The following is an 18598-nucleotide window of genomic DNA, read 5'->3' as shown; positions in this document are numbered from 1 at the left end:
GCTTTCCTGCTCCTCTGATGCTGCTTGGCCTGCTGTGTTCATCCAGCTCTACACCTTGTTATCTCAGGAAATTTACTTACCAATGTTTGACCTGAAGCTATGAAACTTCAGATTGTCTAGAGTCAAAGTTGAGGCACAAGCCCTCCTAACTACATTCCATACCAGTACCTATATTTCATTGTTCTATACACGGCACCTTGGCTTAGTGGTTAGCTCCGCTGCCTCATAGCGCCAGGAACCCAGGTTCAGTTCCACCCTCAGGTAACTGTGTGGAGTTGACACATTCTCCCCATGTCTGTGTGGATTTCCTCTGGGTGCTCTGGTTTCCTCTCACAGTCCATAATGCAGCTTAGGTAGATTGGCCATGCTAAATTGTCCATAATGTCCAGGCATGTGTAGGCTAGGTAGATTTAGCCATGGGCAATGCAGGGTTACAGGGATAGGTGGGTCTGGATGGGATGCTCTTCAGTGGGTTGGTGTGGGCTTGGTGGGCTGAATGGCCTGCTTCCACACTGCAGGGATTCTATGATACCATCATTGGCACATTTTATACTCAGAACTGGTGATGTGGGACAATAGATGTTAGGGGGATAGATATAAATGTCGGTCACGCTGTTGTTTGACTCGACTTTGGAATAGCGCTTACCATGTGAATATTTCTAGATATTAATGAGTTCCTTGCAAAATAAATGGGGTTAGGACTGCCTGAGTGTACACTAATTTAATTTTTTTGGGCTGTAATTCTGACCTCTAATGATTTCTTTACAACTGAGTGGCTTTCTAGGTCAATTCAGCAGATCAACTACATATAGTGGTACTAATGTAACATGAAAGCTTACCTTGATAGTCATGGCATTTTCCTTGCTCAAGGATATTAGTGATTGTTTGTTTATTTTTTTAAAATCAGAATAATACAGCTTTCCTGAAAAGCTCTACATCATTGAAATACATTGCTCAAGAAGACCCCATACTCCAACCCAATCATTTTTTTTTGCTGTTTCCTTTCACTGTTTCATATTTTAATTTTCTGTACACATCACAATTTTATCTTGTGTTAGTGATTCTGTCTCAAAGACTATTGTTGGTAAAGCAATCCATATTATCATATTTCCCCATTTTAAAATTATTTTCCTAACATCCTCCTTCTGTTTCTTTTGTTGTCTGTGCTTTCATACTGACTTGTTATAATTAAGTAATAACAATCTTTTACACTGCAAGCCTATTAAATTTTGAAGAATTTTATTTTTTCATTAAAGCTGCTTGATTTTTTTTGAAAAGGTGTAGTTTTCAGACTTCATTATTGCACTGAATATTTGGTGCATTACGCCTGTGGCTTTAACATCCTTCCTATAAGTGGGTGTGACAGAATTGTAATAGTCAACCTCTGATTTATAAAGTCTTGTTAAGCCAACTTCACCCCATTCCTTGCTTGTATAATTGATGTTTCATTACAAAACCTAGAACCTGAATTGTCTTCCTCTCGCATTTTCCATCTGCAGTCACAGCTTTGAAGATCTATTTGGCTGCATCACCTAAACCTCATTGCCTCTGAACTTTTAAATCTTGTGAAGCATATCCATACAATACCCTTAGACTGCTTTCATTTCTAAAATATATCGGCTTTACAGCCAAGCCTTGGTATCAACGGACCATAGCTTCTTTGTTGGTTTTTACCATCTGTTGCAAAGTGATGGTGCTCACTACTGACCTTGAAGAAATCTGCGACTGAAGAACTGGCCAGCTCTGTTTTGTGGATTTCATCCTTCCCGATGTTAATTTCATTCTGGCACAAACTAAAGGGGATCTGTGGACCTGGATTTTCATTCTGGAGGCAAGAATCACAAATTGAGCCAGTTTGCAAAACATGATCTTGCCTTCTGTCTAGCAGTGCGCGCGTATAATAATTTCATGGCAAGATGGCCTATTGTCAGGCTGCTGCTTCTGGAAACAGGCCTGAGAAAGGAACAAAGACCAGCAAATGCTAAGGTGGAGTCATTATTAGGCATGCCTCCATTCACTAAGACATTGGCCCAGTTTTGTCATGTTGGGCACCCACCCCTTCATTGTCATGTACCCGCCATATTCCCTCCTTAACCCCATACTCACTCACCCGGTATTTGTTATGGATAGAACTCACAAAGCATATAATAACATTAGGAAGTCTTTGAGATGCTCAGGAAACTGTCAAAATAAACAAATGGCTATTCAAAAACTTCTTTATTCTGAGGAAGGGTCACTGGACCCGAAATGTTAACTCTGATTTTTTTTCTTCACAGATGCTGCCAGACCTGCTGAGCTTTTCCAGCAACTTCTTTTTTGTTCCTGATTTACAGCATCCACAGTTCTTTTGGGTTTTTTTTTTATTAAGCCTATTTAAATCCTGGAGACCTTCTTTCCAACATGGCTGGAAGTATGAAAATCTGGCCCTTGGCATCCAGCAACAATAATGACATCAAGCAGATTAAGCAACCAATCACAAGGCAGAGTTTACTCTAAAAGCAGACCAGGAAGTAACAAACAAAGTTTTATAATTGACTTTTTACACTTTACAGAAAAGAAAATAAAGATTTGGACATATAAACAAGATTGAACTTCATGTTATTTCCACTTTTACAATTAAAAGTAAATATTTTAAAATTCTATAGTATTTTTGTCACGGAATTGAAAAATATGATACTACATAATTTTAAAGTTACTCCTTCAAGGCCAGAGGTGTTGTTCGGTGCTTCTAATGACTTGGTATGCCATTTACAATAGAGCTACTCCTCATTCGACAAATTGTAATTTTATTTAGCAGCCAAAATAATGTACATCACTGCATTGATTTCTAGATGACTTCCATTAGTGAGGACTTCAGATGTGTATCCCATGAATGAGTGGACAATCAACAACAGCTGCATCTGGATTTCCATATTTAACTGCACATGTACAGACACTAGAAGTTGCTTGTGATTTCAAAGGGTAATAATGGCAGACCTTGACAGTTTCGCTGTTGTTACAATCACAAAATCTGGGCTTTTGACGCTTGCTTTTCAGCCTTTGTATATTCTGCATTGAGTTAATTCTCCTTGAAGGAATTCAGTTGCAAGGCAACTGTCAAATTTCAAAATTCTAGAATTCTTAAAGCAATAACTAAGGAAATAAATTATCAGTCATTTTAGAATTTATACGAATTAAGGGCTGCATCTGCATGCTTCATTGCAATTTATATAATTTACAGTATTCACAAATTGGAATCCCCAATAACCTCTGATTCCTATGAAAAAATGGCAAAATCAAAGGACATCCATTGATATATATTTGGACATGCAGAAAACATTCAGCAAGCTGATGATCCTTCTGACTCATATAACATTACATGGACTCCTTTGACCAATTTATTATCTTAACAGAAATTTGGTTTGACAATAAAAGTGAAATTTTTAAATGGGGACACTAGTGAACCAAATGGTTTTTTACAGCAATTAACATTGGTTACACAGTCGCCATTAATTTTTTTTCTTATTCAAGATTTTTATTTAATTCAAATATCACCATCTGCCATGGTGGGATTCAAACCAATGTCCTCAGAACATTAGCCTGGGGTTCTGGATTACTAATAAGTGACATTACCATTACACCACTGCACCCCCTAATTTTAGTCCATCAGATGTAGGAGCAAAAATAGGCATTCAACCCATTGATTCTATTCTGCCATTCATGACATGGCTAATCTGATAATCCTCAACTCCCCTTTCCTGATTTATGCCCATAGTCCTTGATCACCTTGCTGATTAAAAACCTGTCTATCTCTGCCATGAATACACTTAACAACCCAGCCTTTACAGCCCTCTGTGGTAAAGAATTCCACAGATTCACTATCGTCTGGAAAAAAAAATCCTCATCTCTCTTGAAATTGATAATCCCTTACTCTAAGATTGTGCCCACTTGTCCTAGATGTTCCTACTAGAGGAACAACCTCTCCATATTTACTCTGTCAAGTCCCCTAGGAGTCTTGTATATTGCAATAAGGTCTCTCATCCTTCTAAACTCCAATGATTACAAGTCCAACCTACTCAAACTCTCCTCATAAGAAAATCCTCCATACCCAGAATCAGCTTAATGAACCTACTTTGGACTGCGTCCAAAATCAATATAAGTTTCGTTAGATGAGCAGACCAGAACGTTGTACGATATTTCATGCGTGGTCTAACTACTGCCTTGTATAGTTTTAGCAAGACCTCTCTATTTTTATACTCCATTTCCTTTGAAATAAGTGCCAACTGTTCATTTGCCTTCTCTATTACCTGCTGAACTTGGTGCTAGATTTTGTGATTCATTACCTAGGACTCCCAAATCCATTTGAGTTACAGTTTTCTGCAATCTTTCCCCATTTAAATAATATTCAGCTTTTCTGTTCTTCCTATGAAAATGCATAACCTCACTTTTATCACATTCTATTCCATCTGCCAAGTTCTGCCCACTCAGTAACCCTGTTCTGTACAGTATGTCTCTGTCGACTCTGTGTCATCTCCACTATATAGCTTTCCCCTCTTTTTGTCATCTGCAAACTTGGATAGCACATTCGCTCTAAGTCATTAATATAATTGTGGCTCCAGCAGAAATCCCTATGATACTCCACTAGTTACACTTTACCAGCCTGAACATGTCCTTTTTAGTACAAATTTCTACTTTCTGTTATTTATCCAATTCTCTATCTGTGCTAATATACTACTCCCAACATCATGGGCTTTTGATTTATTAAGTAATGTTTTGTGTGGCACATTGTCAAATGCCTTTTAGGAATCCAAATATATTGTATTTACTGGGTCCCTTTATCTGTCCTACTTGTTATCTCTTCAAAGAACTGTAATAAAATTACCGACATGATTACCCTTCATGACGCCATGCTGACTCTGCTTTATTTATGGTACTTTAAATGCTCTGCTTTTACATCTTGTATAGTAGATCATAACATTTTACCATTGTCAGACATTAAACTAATTGACCTCTGCAGGAAAAGGCAACTGCAGAGTAGAGTTTCTCAAACATTTACGCCAGCAGCAATTCATACAGCATAAATTATATGGAGAAGAAACAGTTTAGATCTTCTAGCAAGTTGACAATATGAGCAAGTAGCCTCTACAATGAAGAAGGAAATAGAAATATTTGTTATGCTTGTTTTCAAATACATTTTTATTTCTTACAGATATATATTGCACTAACATTCTTTATTTTCTTTCTAGTATCCCTATAGGGACTCTGATATCAGCAAAATTGTATTGCATCTGATCTATATCACAATCAATACGCTTAATGCACAATACCATAGCTGTAAGCCCCATCCCACTGCTGGACCCCTATACAGTGATAATAGTAACATTAGTAAATACAGTGAGAAAGAAAAAGGTAAGATATAAAACTGTAAAGCACATGTTTCTTAATATTTGCTAACTTTTATAAAATAAAGAACAAATACGAGCTTAAAAAAAACCTGTGTATAAGTTTTATTAATGTTGATAGACATTGGAGTTTAAAACAGGGATTAATTGTATTTTGTGTAATAAAACTGATTGTTCCACTATAGTAAGGTGTAGTCTCAATATTTGTGTTAATTATTTTCCTCCTGCCTAGTTGTTGTCTTCAACTCTTCATGTCCTCCTACTCCTGCACCCTTCGCAGGTTAAGATCACAGGCAGGTAATATGCTCAAAGATTTATGCCAGTGCCTTTACTCCTGGTTCCTACTTGATACAATTATAGTGGGGTAGTTGAGAAATGACATCAATCAATCTCTTCACTTAATGCACAGTTAGTCCAGAAATGACACTAGGACGGAGAGTTTTATATGAACCATAGGCACAAAGTCAATTTTATCTCCCAAGCATGCTGTAAAAACCCCTTTGTCATCTAGCTAATTATCCATCTGCCAAAATCCAAAATACTTTCTGAAAGAAATCTATCTAATTTTTCCTCACCTTAGGAAAATAACCATGCCCTACATATTATCAGCATTTTGCTATAGAAACTTATGGACACTGTTTTAAATGTTATCAGTCCATGGCCTGGATATTGGTGCATATGCAGAGTCTAATAGTGTATGCTGCATTTTAAACAAGAAAACACTTTTGATTTCTTTTTGATGCCCCAATAAACAACTTCTGCAATTGTGAATAGCAATTGAAGTGTCTTTCGTATTTAGATCTGGAGAGTATTTTAATGTTTGCTTTTTTTTCCCTCTCACCAGAAGAAGATAGTGTGTTTGATGAATCAGATGTACATGACACACCAGTTGGAGCTTGCAACAAGGAACCACAGACATTCTTTGCAAGACTGAAGAGGATAGGGGGGAGTAAATCAGTAAAATATCAACCAGTAGAGATGAATGCACAGAAGAGTAAGTTTTTATACTCCTTTAGAAGGAACATAAGGCTGTCCGAGGCAATTTAGCTTTACATGTCAGGAAGCCTGTAATTTCATGTGTTTCCCAATTCTGTGTGCACCTGTTAGAAAATTGCTACGTACCTTGGACCTTGATACACTCCCAAGTCCTGCACCTACTCCAGCCAGATAAATAAAAAGATAAGTTAAAATTATAGCCAAAGCGTTAACAAGCAGAAAAGGTTGCAATTTAAATTGCTTAATTTTAAAGATCCTCCTGTCCTTGTTTGTGTTGTCCACATCCCGTAAATAAATGTTCACAAAATCAGCAGGAACAAAGCTTCCATCTGCTTACACACAGAACTGCAACAACTGTACAATGAGCCTGCCCAATTCCAAAAGATTGCTGGATTTCTAAAGGTAAATAGAGAGGTTAATGTCATTCAAACTACAATGACCTACATCAAGGTGTCCAGCCGATGGTCCAAAGCCCACAGTTCCTAAAACCTTGACATCTCAAGCAATTTCTGTTTTTCATTTGCTAGGATATCCTATTTGAAACTCATGGCCTTAAATATTTGCAATGAGGATTCTTCGTATTTTTGCCTTGGATATGTCATAAATCAGAACATACATATTTGTTAGTACCCTCAACTTAGGGCATATGCAGATTTATAAAGACAAGAAACTCAATTCTAAATATGCCTGGGTGGCAGCTGTTGTTTTTAAAATTTAGATTGAATCAACTCCTATTCAGTTTATTTGTTGGTGTGATTTGTATGTTTTGTCATATACTAATTAACGAATGTTTAGCTGATGCATAATTGTGGATTTTGTTGAAATTGTGTGCATTAATTCTTTTTGTAACTTTCATGATTTTCCCTTTAGGCTCAGAGATAGAGCTGTCAGAATACAGAGATTCCAGCCTTTTGCCAGACAATATAATGCGGTGTGGTACATCTCCGCAATTGCAAGAGGGTGTTGCTCAGAAGAAGAAATTATATGCAATTAAGCAGCAATCACTTGATATAGGAAATGCAGATTCTGTCCTATATTCTTTAGATGAACATCGCAGAAAGTCATGTCTGGATAGGTATGAATCATTACGACAAGCAAGCTTTCCTTCCTGCTATCCTCACTTTGAAAGCATGCATGGAAGACCAGAGCAAGACTTGTCTGTCAATGCAGAAATTGGAGAACATCAGGAAAAGTCTTCAGCTGCAGTAAACTCTCAAGAAGGGAAACGACCATTAATACCAGAAGTTAGACTTAGCTGCACAGAAACACTTGAGGCAAAACTTGAATCTCCTGAGAAACATCTTTCCTTCCATAAAGAAGAAAGTGATTTGATTGACTTATCTTCTGACTCATCATCTGCCCCGGAGAAGCAATCAATTCTATCAAGTTCAGATAGCGATTCGTTGGTCTTTGTGCCTCTTCCCCCTCTCAGAATTGTAGAGAGCGATGAGGAATATGAAATGCAGAATACCCCTAATAACAAACCAAGTGGAAAAACTAATGTGGTCTCTCACAATACTGTACCACATAGCTTAAATGTCACTCCAGTTGTAAAAGTTAATGTTGAAGATTGCTCCAAAGAGTCAAAATGTCTGGATTTTGGTATGACTTCTTTGCTAGATACTGAGAACATTTTGTCAGTAGGTCTTGTAGATGAAAAAGACTTCGGAAATCTAACGCCTCAAAAAAATTCGAAGTGTTCTGGTTGTGAAAGTCCACTAACTCTTAAACAGAAACGAGAAAACCTCAGGAAATCATCTGCTGTGCTTGAAATATCACAAGATGGTACTGATGATTTGCATAGAGATGGGATTAAATCTGAAAGCCCATTACCAAGTCCCATTGTTAAAACAGTATTTCTCAAGCTGCCCACAGAAATTGAAGACGGTGAAAAACCAAACACAGAGCCGTCTACTGATAAAGATACTGATCAAAAAGATGATAGTGGGGAAGAAACAGAATTCAAAATCCAGATTGTTCCACGTCAGAAGAAACAAAGGAAAATAGCTGTTAGTGCTATTCAGAGGGAATACCTTGACATTTCCTTCAACATTCTAGACAGAATTGGAGATCAAAGAGATACTGGTAAGAAGTTGATCATATGCAAATCTGAAAAGTGATATATTGCAGTCGAGTCTTTTCAACATGAGTTGATTCCGTGTGTTTCCTCGTTTGTTGTCTTTTAAATTTTGAATGGGTAACTTATGACAAGGCACAGCAGTTGAAAGTTGACTGATTCCAAATTTTTCACAATTTAAAATCAATAATTAGATTTACCGTAATGTAACGTATTAATGTAACAGTACTAACCTGAAAGAAAGCTCAAAGGAGCGGACATTTTGTGAGAAGTTTGATATGAGGGTTGATATGTGTGGCAACGTTAATTACAATTCTGTTGTCTTGCACAAAAATGCTACCTATACATTTTTAGCATAATTACGTTGCTGTGAAATTTCGTAATCATGATACTGAACAGGTTACACACTTGATCCGAAGCAGCTATTTAAAAACATCACTCGTTAGCATTAAATGAGGATATATTTAACTGTCCACAAGACCATACAGGTCTATTTATGAAAATTTCAAAAGTCATTGTTTAACGTATTTTTAACCCGTTGTTACTCTGGTGGTAGCATAATATAGTTTACATAATCATAGAGTCATAGAGCTGTACAGCATGGAAACACATGCTTTGGTCCAATTCGTCCATGTTGACCAGATATATAGAACATAGAACATGGAACAGTACAGCACAGTACAGGCCCTTCGGCTCACGATATTGTGCCGAACTTTAACCTGAAACCTAAGGTCTATCTAACCTCCACCGCTACCTTATGCTATCATCCATACGCCTATCTAATAGCCGTTTAAATGCCCCTAATGAGGCCGACTCCACTACCCTCTCCGGCAATGCATTCCACGCCCCTACCACTCTCTGAGTAAAGAACCTACCTCTGACGTCTCCCCCAGTATCTACCTCCTTTCACTTTAAAACTGTGTCCCCTCGTAAAAGCTACCTCCACCCTAGGAAAAAGTCTCTGGCTGTCTACTCTATGTATACCTCTGATCATTTTGTACACCTCTATCAAGTCACTTCTCATCCTTCGTCGTTCTAAAGAGAAAAGCCCTAGCTCTCTCAACCTTTCCTCGTAAGACCTTCCCTCCATTCCAGGCAACATCCTGGTAAATCTCCTCTGCACCTTTTTCAACGCCTCCACATCCTTCCTGTAATGAGGTGACCAGAACTGGACACAATACTCCAGATGTGGCCGAACCAGGCTTTTTATAGCTGGAGCATAACTTCACGGCTCTTGAACTCAATCCCTCTATTAATGAAAGCTAACGCACCATACACCTTCTTAACAACTCTATCCACCTGGGTGGCAGCTTTCAGGGAACTGTGAACATGAACCTCAAGATCCTTCTGCTCCTCCACACTGCCAAGAATCTTTCCGTTAACCCTGTGTTCTGCTTTCAAGTTTGACCTTCCAAAATGAATCACCTCACACTTTTCAGGGTTAAACTCCATCTGCCACTTCTCAGCCCAGCTCTGCATTCTATCAATATCCCTTTATAACCTAGAACAGCCCTCCACACTGTCCACAACATGACCCACCTTCTTATCATCCTAATAATATCCTAAATTAAACCATCCCATTTGCCAGCATTTGACCCATATCTCTCTAAGCATAATATAGTTTTAATTTTGTGCTTTATAAGTATGTGAATTAAAAGAAGGGGCCATTAGCAGCAATTGCTTATTTCCCAGTTGAGAGGAGAGGCAGCAGACAGCCTAGTAATACCATAGTTGCAAAAGAGATTTTGCAGTTTAGCAATTGATTGCAAGGCTACTGGAGTAGGAGGTTTTATTGCCCCCTCTTGGATGGACGTAAGATGGAGGAAGTTGTTAAGTCCTTAAAAATGAGAAACCCCTGATCCAAACTGTTAAATGGGATTCCTGCCAGATGGTGAAATAGGAAACGAAGACAGATCATAGAATCGTACAGCACAGAAGAGGCCCTTCAACCCAATAAGACTATACACTCAAAAATATACATCTACCTGACTAGTCCCATTTTCCCACACCACTAGCCTTGAATGTTATGACACTAAGTGCTCATCCAAGTACTTTTTAAAGGTTATGAGGTTCCCACCTCAAGTATCCTCCCAGGCACTGCATTTCAAATTTCCATCGCACCCTGGGTGAAAAAGCTTTACCTCAAATCCCCTCTCAGCCTCCTGCCTTTCATTCTAAAATTTTGTCGCCTTGTTATTGACCCTACGACTAAGAGGAACAGCTGCTTTCTACTCATTCTGTCCATTCCCCTTGATCAGGTCCCCCCTCAACCTTCTCTGCTCCAAAGAAAACAACCTGAGTTTATCCAAGATGACAAGGTGTAGAGCTGGATGAACACAACAGGCCGAGCAGGAAAGCTGACGTTTTGGGTCTGGACTTTTCTTCAGAAATGGGGGAGGGGAAGGGGATTCTGAAATAAATAGGGAGAGAGGGGGAGGTGGATGGAAGATGGATAAAGGAGCAGATAGGTGGAGAGGAGACAGACAGGTCAAAGAGGTGGGGATGGAGCCAGTAAAGGTGAGTGTAGGTGGGAAGTTAGGGTGGGGGTAGGTCAGTCCAGGGAAGACGGATAGGTCAAGGAGGTGGGATGAGGCTGGTAGGTAGGAGTTGGGGGTGGGGCTTGAGGAGGGGATAGATGGGAGAAAGGACGGACAGATTAGGGAGGCGGAGATGAGCTGGGCTGGTTTTGGGATGCGGTTGGGGGACGGGAGATTTTGAAGCTTGTGAAGTCCACATTGATACCATTGGGCTGCAGGGTTCCCAAGCGAACTATGAGGTGCTGTTCCTGCAACCTTTGGGTGGCATCGTTGTGATACTGGAGGAGGCCCAGGATGGACATGTCGTCCAAGGAGTGGGAGGGGGAATTGAAGTGGTTCGCGACTGGGAGGTGCAGTTGTTTGTCACGAACCAAGCGTAGGTGTTCCATAAAGCGGTCCCCAAGCCAGTGCCACAATGATGCCACCCGAAGGTTGCAGGAACAGCACCTCATATTTTGCTTGGGAACCCTGCAGCCCAATGGTATCAATGTGGACTTCACAAGCTTCAGGGTAATCACATTCTTCCTATATGTGCAGATACCGGAACCACACACAATACTCCAGCTGTGGCCTAACCAAAGTTCTGTACAGCTCCAACATGACTTTGCAGATTTTTTTCCTTTATTCACGGGATCAGTCTTACAAATTTCTGTCTTGTCCCACTATCCCCACCCTAGACTATAGTTTTTAATCAATCCGTTTGGACATGTAATGACACAGCACCAGGGCAAGTAGAATCTGAACGTTCTGAGCAGACCCTTTTTCCTAGGCCCTCAAAAAGTTGTTACTTATTTATCCATTGGGTATTTTTCAGTCAACCTATTGTGGAGCAGGTGGGACTTGTACTTGAGCCTCCATGCTCAGAGGTAAGGACTTTACCATTGTGCCACAACATCTTTATGTTGCTGAAAGATGATCAAAGAGTAAATATCCATCATCTGTTTACATTTCACTTTAAACTATATCATAGACATGACATGAACATGAGTCCTCCATAAGCCAAGTACTTCAGGATTAACCAAATGAGGAGTAAATGATTACCAACTTCTTGAGAAGTCGGTCAGTAAATAAAATGGTTAAACAAGGTTGAGGGACAGGTTTTCTTGTGTCAGGAAACTGGAATCTAAATTGATCATAGAGCTGCATTCTGGAACAGGTAGGTGCTTTTCCAGCAATGATTGTGGGGGCTAGGAGGCACAGGAGCAATTCCCTCAGCTCCCATGAGAGAAAGTGCCAAGTTTGAAGGCAATGTTCAGAAACATTCAACTTTTCCACATTTACAAAATAGATATTGTGAAATTCAGTTTTAAAAACATAATATCTGCAAACTGTGCATTTAAAAGCAGTCACATGTGAAAATCATATCGCTTTTAAGGTGTTAATGTTAATCATAAAAATTCTATTAAAAGGAAGATCTTACTTTGAGTAATCTTCCCCTCCGCTACAAAAATTCAAGCACCTCTTCCCACAATCCATTGGTAACCATCCTACAACCAACTCCCCACTCCCACCACAACAATCTCTCCCTCCCTTCTCTCCAGTTACCAGTTATGGTCATCCACCATGTACCTAATTATTCATTACCAAGCTAGCCTTCAATCTGCCTACTTACTGGATGAGAAATGGAGAAAGATAAATCAAATTAAGTTTTATTGTAATTCTCTCCAACTGGTTTTGAAGTTCTGCCCTCCACTGTAGGTATCAATGATACATAATAACTTGGATAGTATTTCTACTCTATGTGGTATACCTTTAAGACCATAAGAAGTAGGAAATAGGATGTTTAGCCCTTTCCCGATAACTCATCATCCCTCCACTGATCAAGAATCTATGTGTCTCAGCCTTAAACATGCACAAGGAATTTGCCCCCACAGTTCTGTGAGGCAAGGTTCCAAAGACTCATAAGCCTTTGAGAGAAGAAATTCCTTCTCATCTTAGTCCTAAATTGGGAACCCTTTATTCTGAGTCCCACTGGTTGGACAGACCCGGCAGAGATGCCGACACAATGGTTCAACATTGGGAGGGAATTGCCCTGGGAGTCCTGAACACTGACTCTGGACCCTGTGAAGTCACATTGACTCTGACCCTATGATGTCTCATGGCTTCAGATTAAACATGGGCCGGGGAACCTACTGCTGATAACCACATACCCTGGGCTGATGAATCACACTTGAACAACACTTGGAGGAAGAACTGAGGGTGGCAAAGATAGAGAATGTACTCTGGGTGGTGGTCAGGTCCTGAAGGATGTAACTGCTAAACTGGGTCTGTGGCAGGTAGTGAGGGAACTAACAAGAGGGAAAAACCTACTTGACCTCATCCTTACCAATTAGCACCCCATCAGTCTTCCATCAGTAAAGTGCTATCGAGCAGCACCTGCTCAGCAATAACATGCTGAGTGATGCCCAGTTTGGCTTCTGCCAGGGCCACTCAGCTCCTGACCTCATGATAGCCTTGGTTCAAACAGCGAAATAAAAGCTGAATCCCAGAGGTGAGGTGAGAGTGACAGTCCCTACCATCATGGCCCCATCTGATCAAGTGTGACATCAAGGAGCCCTAGCAAAACTGGAATCAATGGGTAACTGGAGGCAAACTCTTCACTGGTTGGCTTCATACCTAGTACATAGGAAGATGGTTGTAGTTGTTAGAGGTCAGTCATTTCAGTTCCAGGGCATCTCTTCAGGGTAGTGTCCCAGGCCCAACCATCTTCAGCTATTTCATCAACAACTTTCCCTCCACCATAAGGTCAGATGTGGGGATCTTCGCCAATGGTTGTGCAAAGTTCATTGTGCACCATTTGCGATTCCTCACATACTGTAGCCTTCCATGTTCAGGTGCAGTGAGTAACTAACCTGACTTCCCCAAAGCCTGTCCACCATCTACAAGTCAGGAATGTGATGGAATACTCCCCACTTACCTGGATTGGTGCACTCCAACAACAGTGTCACTGCACTGCCGCTGGGTCAAAATCCTGGAATTACCTCCCTAAGCGCATTGTGCTTTTTCCGACACCGCATGGACTGCAGCAGTTCAAGAATGAAGCTCACCACCACCTTCTCAAGGACAACTAGGAATGGGCAATAAATGTAAGGCAGCCAGCGATGCCCACGTCCCATGGGTAAATAAAAAAACCTCCGGTCCCACTACCATGACAAACAAGTTTAAACCTTCCCAACAACACTAGCAAACCTCCTCTGAGATTATCAGACCTAGTCCTGTTAAATTGTAATCTGTCCAAGTTGTACAGTTTCCACTTGTCCAGCTCCAGTACCATGCCTCAGAAATTGAATGTCCTCCCCTCCTATGCCATTTCTCCAGCCAAATGTTTAATCAATCAATCATATTATTCCTATTGCTTCCTATGTTACTATAAACCAGAGATTACAGCTTTATGTACTTTTTAAATTACCTTCCTAACTACATAAAGTCTGGTTTCAGAACCACATCTCACTTCCTAAATTTCCATCTCCAGATAGATGTCCTATACCTGCTTTGTATAGATGTCCTATACCTGCTTTGTAACACCCTCAATCCTCAGTTTTACTGCAGAAAAAATGTCTGTCTGCATCCATTGTCACTATTGCTGTTGCATTCTTCTTTCTCCCCTGCTGAAAAATGGAGTTGTTATTGGTGCCACAGACCATCACTCTGGCTGCAGTAGTGTGAGGAAACATTGGCCTCGGCAGCATCCAAAATGGAAACTCAGTTAGCAAGCAGAGAGGCTCAGGGGACTCCTGCACTGTCTGCCTGGTTCCCTTTGCCGCTTAGTGGACACCATTCCCTGTGCAGCTCTGTGTTCCTAACTTGCAATGTGGCCACTCCCTAAATGTGCTATCCATGCCACTCTGTGCCTCTCTGATGACAATTGTGTCTCTAGCTACCATATGAGTCCTCAATTCCAAAGCTCAAGCTTGTACAGCTGGTGACACTTAGTGCAGATGTGTTCATCTAGGACACGTGGTGTGCCCAGACCTCCAACATTGTGCAAGAAATCCACTTGGCTGAACTGGCCTGCCATATCATAACTTTTTAAAAACTGATTATTAAAGTTAGAATAAGTGGAATAACTTACCAGTTACTCACCAATAAGCTACTTCCCTTGTAATAAAGTAAGACAATTACTGGCAGTTGAATAAGGTAGATAAAGAAAGAAGCACCTACAACCTGCTTCATCAAGCTCCTTCACTAAGTAAACTTCCAGTTTACATTATTAGCATCCAAAGCAGTATTTAGTACAGATGAAGCAGCATAAAGGAAGGTCCTGTTTTATGCTGTCTCAAAAACAACTTTAATTCAAGTTTCTGAAAATCAGTTTTAACTAGCCACTTTGTTACTTAGCTGGAGTTACTTTCAGGGGACTTGTATACTCTTGTTTTAAGACTGAAATAACTGTTCTTAATTTAGCAATTAAGTAAAAATTACTTTCCATGTTAAAGGAAGACTAGACTTTAGAAAGAAATCAACTCTTAAAAATTTCCCACTTATCAGTTTTCAGTGTAGATCCAAATTCAGCAAGACCACTGCATTCCCTGAATTTCCCAGTTGCTAAAATTCTCCCCACTGTTCTTAGGCCTCCTTGTAATTTTTTATTCTTTCATGGGATGTTGCTGTTGTTGGCACTAGTTGGTGCCCATCCCTGATTACCCAATTGAGCCCCTGCAGTCCATCTGGTTCACTCAGTACTGCTGGGAAAACAGTTCCAGGATTTTAATTCCCGTGATAGTGAAGGAACAGCAATATGACTCGAAGTCAAAATGGTGTGTGGCTTGCGCGGGGGGCCTCATACGTGGTGGTGTTCCCATGCTTCTGCTTCTGTTGTCTTTCCAGGTGATAGAGGTTGTGCATTTGGGAGGTACTGAGAAAAGAGCCTTGTATATGGTACAAAATGCTGACATCGTGCATCAAGCATAGAAGGCGTGATTGTTGGTGTAAATGGATAGTGTTAAGTACCGTGGTGATGATCAAGTTCACGACTATTCCAGAAGAATGTTGAGCTTCTTCAGCATTATTGGAACTGCACCTATCCTGGGAAATGGAGAGTTTTTCTTCACACTCCTGGCTTGTACCTTTAAATTATGGACAGTATTTGGGATGTCAGGAGATGAGTTACACCCTTCAAAATTCTCTTTGATATGCCTTTGTAACTCACAGTATATACATAGCAGGTCTTGTTCAGTTTCCGGTCAATGGTAACCCCTAGGATGCTGATAGTTTTGAGAACTGAATCACTTACAGGAAAGTAGGTATAAGAAAATATTTTGTGTGATTTTATAGAAAAGAAGCAACAAAAAAATCAAGCCATGACACTTAAAAACACTTCAGAAAAGAAACCTTACACTGTATAGTTTTAATATTTGTGCTTTTAAAGTGTGCGCAGAAGATAACAGATTTATTTGGCCATTTCCTTTCAAATCAGCTTTTAGTATCAAGCTTGGGTATTAGGTCCACTAAATTTTGTTTTATAATGTGGTCAGAACGGGATGTAATTTTTAAGGCATAAATTCTTATATACTTTATCAAATACATTGTTTTCTTAAAGTAATGAAATTTTCAATAGACACTGAAGAATTTTATTTAATCTCAGCTCAGCGTTGGTGCTGAGGTTTGTCCATGGTAGATATGGGTGAGTTGGCATGGACAAATGAAGGCTAGTGGGGCATGGGATGGTATCACGTAGCACTCAGTTGACACAATGACTATAAAGAGCCATAGGTGAGGGGCATAGGTTGTGTAGAGGGTGTGATGGGCTATGAGAGTGAGTATGAGGGTTAGGTTGGTATGGAGGATCTCATGGACTACGGTTGGTGGAATGGACTATAGTTGGTGGGTGGAGGACAATAGGTGGCATTGGTTGACTGGGAATAGAATGTAGCAAATGTCTGGCGGGGAGAGAAGTGAGAGCTGAGGGGTTGCTTTTTGATTTTTTTTCATATCTTTGACAAAGCGTCGGTCCACAGAGGCAGGTCTTCTGACTAGCGTGCTGTTGCATTCCACAGTCCCCTACTTTCTGGAGTGACCTGTCATGACTCCCTAAAATGTGGAATGAAAATCTCAACTTTGGGTGACTTTTTTCCTTGTTGGGTTTGCGGAGCTGGGAGTTCTCCCGACTCCTGGGCCTGGACTGCAGCAGAAAAGCAGCACTTTGTATAGAAAATGCATTAGGATTTTCCAACATTTCTATTATGTCTTAAATTGATATTTGTTATCATAAAGGATATTGAGCTGTTGGTATGACATTGTGCTTGAATCTTTCAAAAAAATCGAATCAAATAAAGGACATGGTTTTTTTTAGCCATTTAGCTTTGGATAGATAATCAAATTAAAAATTAGGAAACTCTGGCAAAACCACACAATTTCTGCAAAATCAGGACAGGAATACTGCCTTAACTTTTGCATTAATATGCAGTTAAAAATGACAATGAAAACTAACTTTACAATATTAGAATGGAAGCTAAGCAAATTTGAAAATATAAATAATTTGTGTTTTCAATTTATTTAACAAACTTTTTTGTGGAAGTTCAATATTCTAAAGTTTTCTCCTCGTAGCACCTTATTTAGATCTTCCTGTACCTCGGTAGAATTTATCTGGGAGGACAAGTGGATGACTTGCTCCTGTATATCTATGCTAATTGGTAAACTGTTTCTGTCATCAGTGCAAATCTATTTCTTCCATTTTGACAATAGATTATTACATATTTATAGGTACATCAGTTACTTGTTGTGGTGATATGATAGCTTTAAGAGGCATATGTTGTCCTTTTTTTTTGAAGAAAGGTTGAGGCACAAGTGTTGAGCTGTCTACTCACAGCCAATAGAGTATACAGGTTGTGAGGCCTTGGGACTTTTTTTTAAAAAGTTAGAACAATATAAGCAGCCTGAATGGGTGGTGTCAAGCTCCCACAGAACCAGGATTTTTAATTTTAGCTTTCAGCAGTTGCTGGAGTATTGAAGCTGAATGTGGAAGCTCTTATTCCTGTCTCTGTTACAGCTAAAAGTTGGGATTCTCTTCCTGCTGCTAGAATTACATGTGAGATAATCTATTTTACTGAATTTGCCTTTTGGCAAGAGTGTGTTTATGGGATGTTACTATATTGGAACAGTTAATTAGTAATCATTTCTAAGGTTTTAAGAGTAGATTTGTAGCTCGGGTTTTGGATGTTGTAGTTGGCCGGCTCTCTGAGCCGGTTTGTTGTTTCGCAGGTGTTTTGTTACTGTGCTTGGTTCCATCATCAGTGCAGCCTCTGATGAAGCACCGTTGTGTCTTCCAGCCTGTTGTTTAAACTCTAGAGTCCATTGAGCTGGATTACCTCACTCCCGGTTTTCTTTTGCAGTGGAGTGTATATGGGGTCGAGCCCTACGTGTTTGTTGATGGCTTTCTTCGTGGACTACCAGACTTCTAGGAACTCCTGTGCTTGTCTCTGCTTTGCTTGTCCCAGGATCTTGGTGTTATCCGAGTAGAATTGGTAGTTCTCCTTATCCATGTGGATAGAGATGAGTGAGTATTGGTACCAGGTATTACCACGCAGTGTAAAATACAAAATCTCATCGACAACCCACAAGCTCGCAAAATAGCTGAACAAAATGGCCGCAGGATGGTAACGGTAATG

The 18598-nt window shown here is 40.0% G+C and overlaps 1 protein-coding gene across 2 annotated transcripts in view; it reads left to right on the top strand.

Moving 5' to 3' along the window:
• The window catches only part of LOC109934231 (unc-79 homolog, NALCN channel complex subunit), a 199097-nt gene that overhangs the window by 109957 nt on the left and 70542 nt on the right, over positions 1-18598 (top strand). For both annotated transcript variants that reach the window (XM_048599752.1, XM_048599751.1), the window contains exons 30-32: positions 5226-5388; positions 6226-6375; positions 7248-8462. In XM_048599752.1, the coding sequence (XP_048455709.1) occupies positions 5226-5388; positions 6226-6375; positions 7248-8462 (1528 nt within the window). The remainder of the gene's footprint in view (positions 1-5225; positions 5389-6225; positions 6376-7247; positions 8463-18598) is intronic.

This window comes from Rhincodon typus, chromosome 8, assembly GCF_021869965.1.
Source record: "Rhincodon typus isolate 14 chromosome 8, sRhiTyp1.1, whole genome shotgun sequence".
NCBI classification, from domain to species: domain Eukaryota; kingdom Metazoa; phylum Chordata; class Chondrichthyes; order Orectolobiformes; family Rhincodontidae; genus Rhincodon; species Rhincodon typus.
Note: the sequence above shows the minus strand (reverse complement) of the source record. Positions and strands in the feature narration are given on the sequence as shown.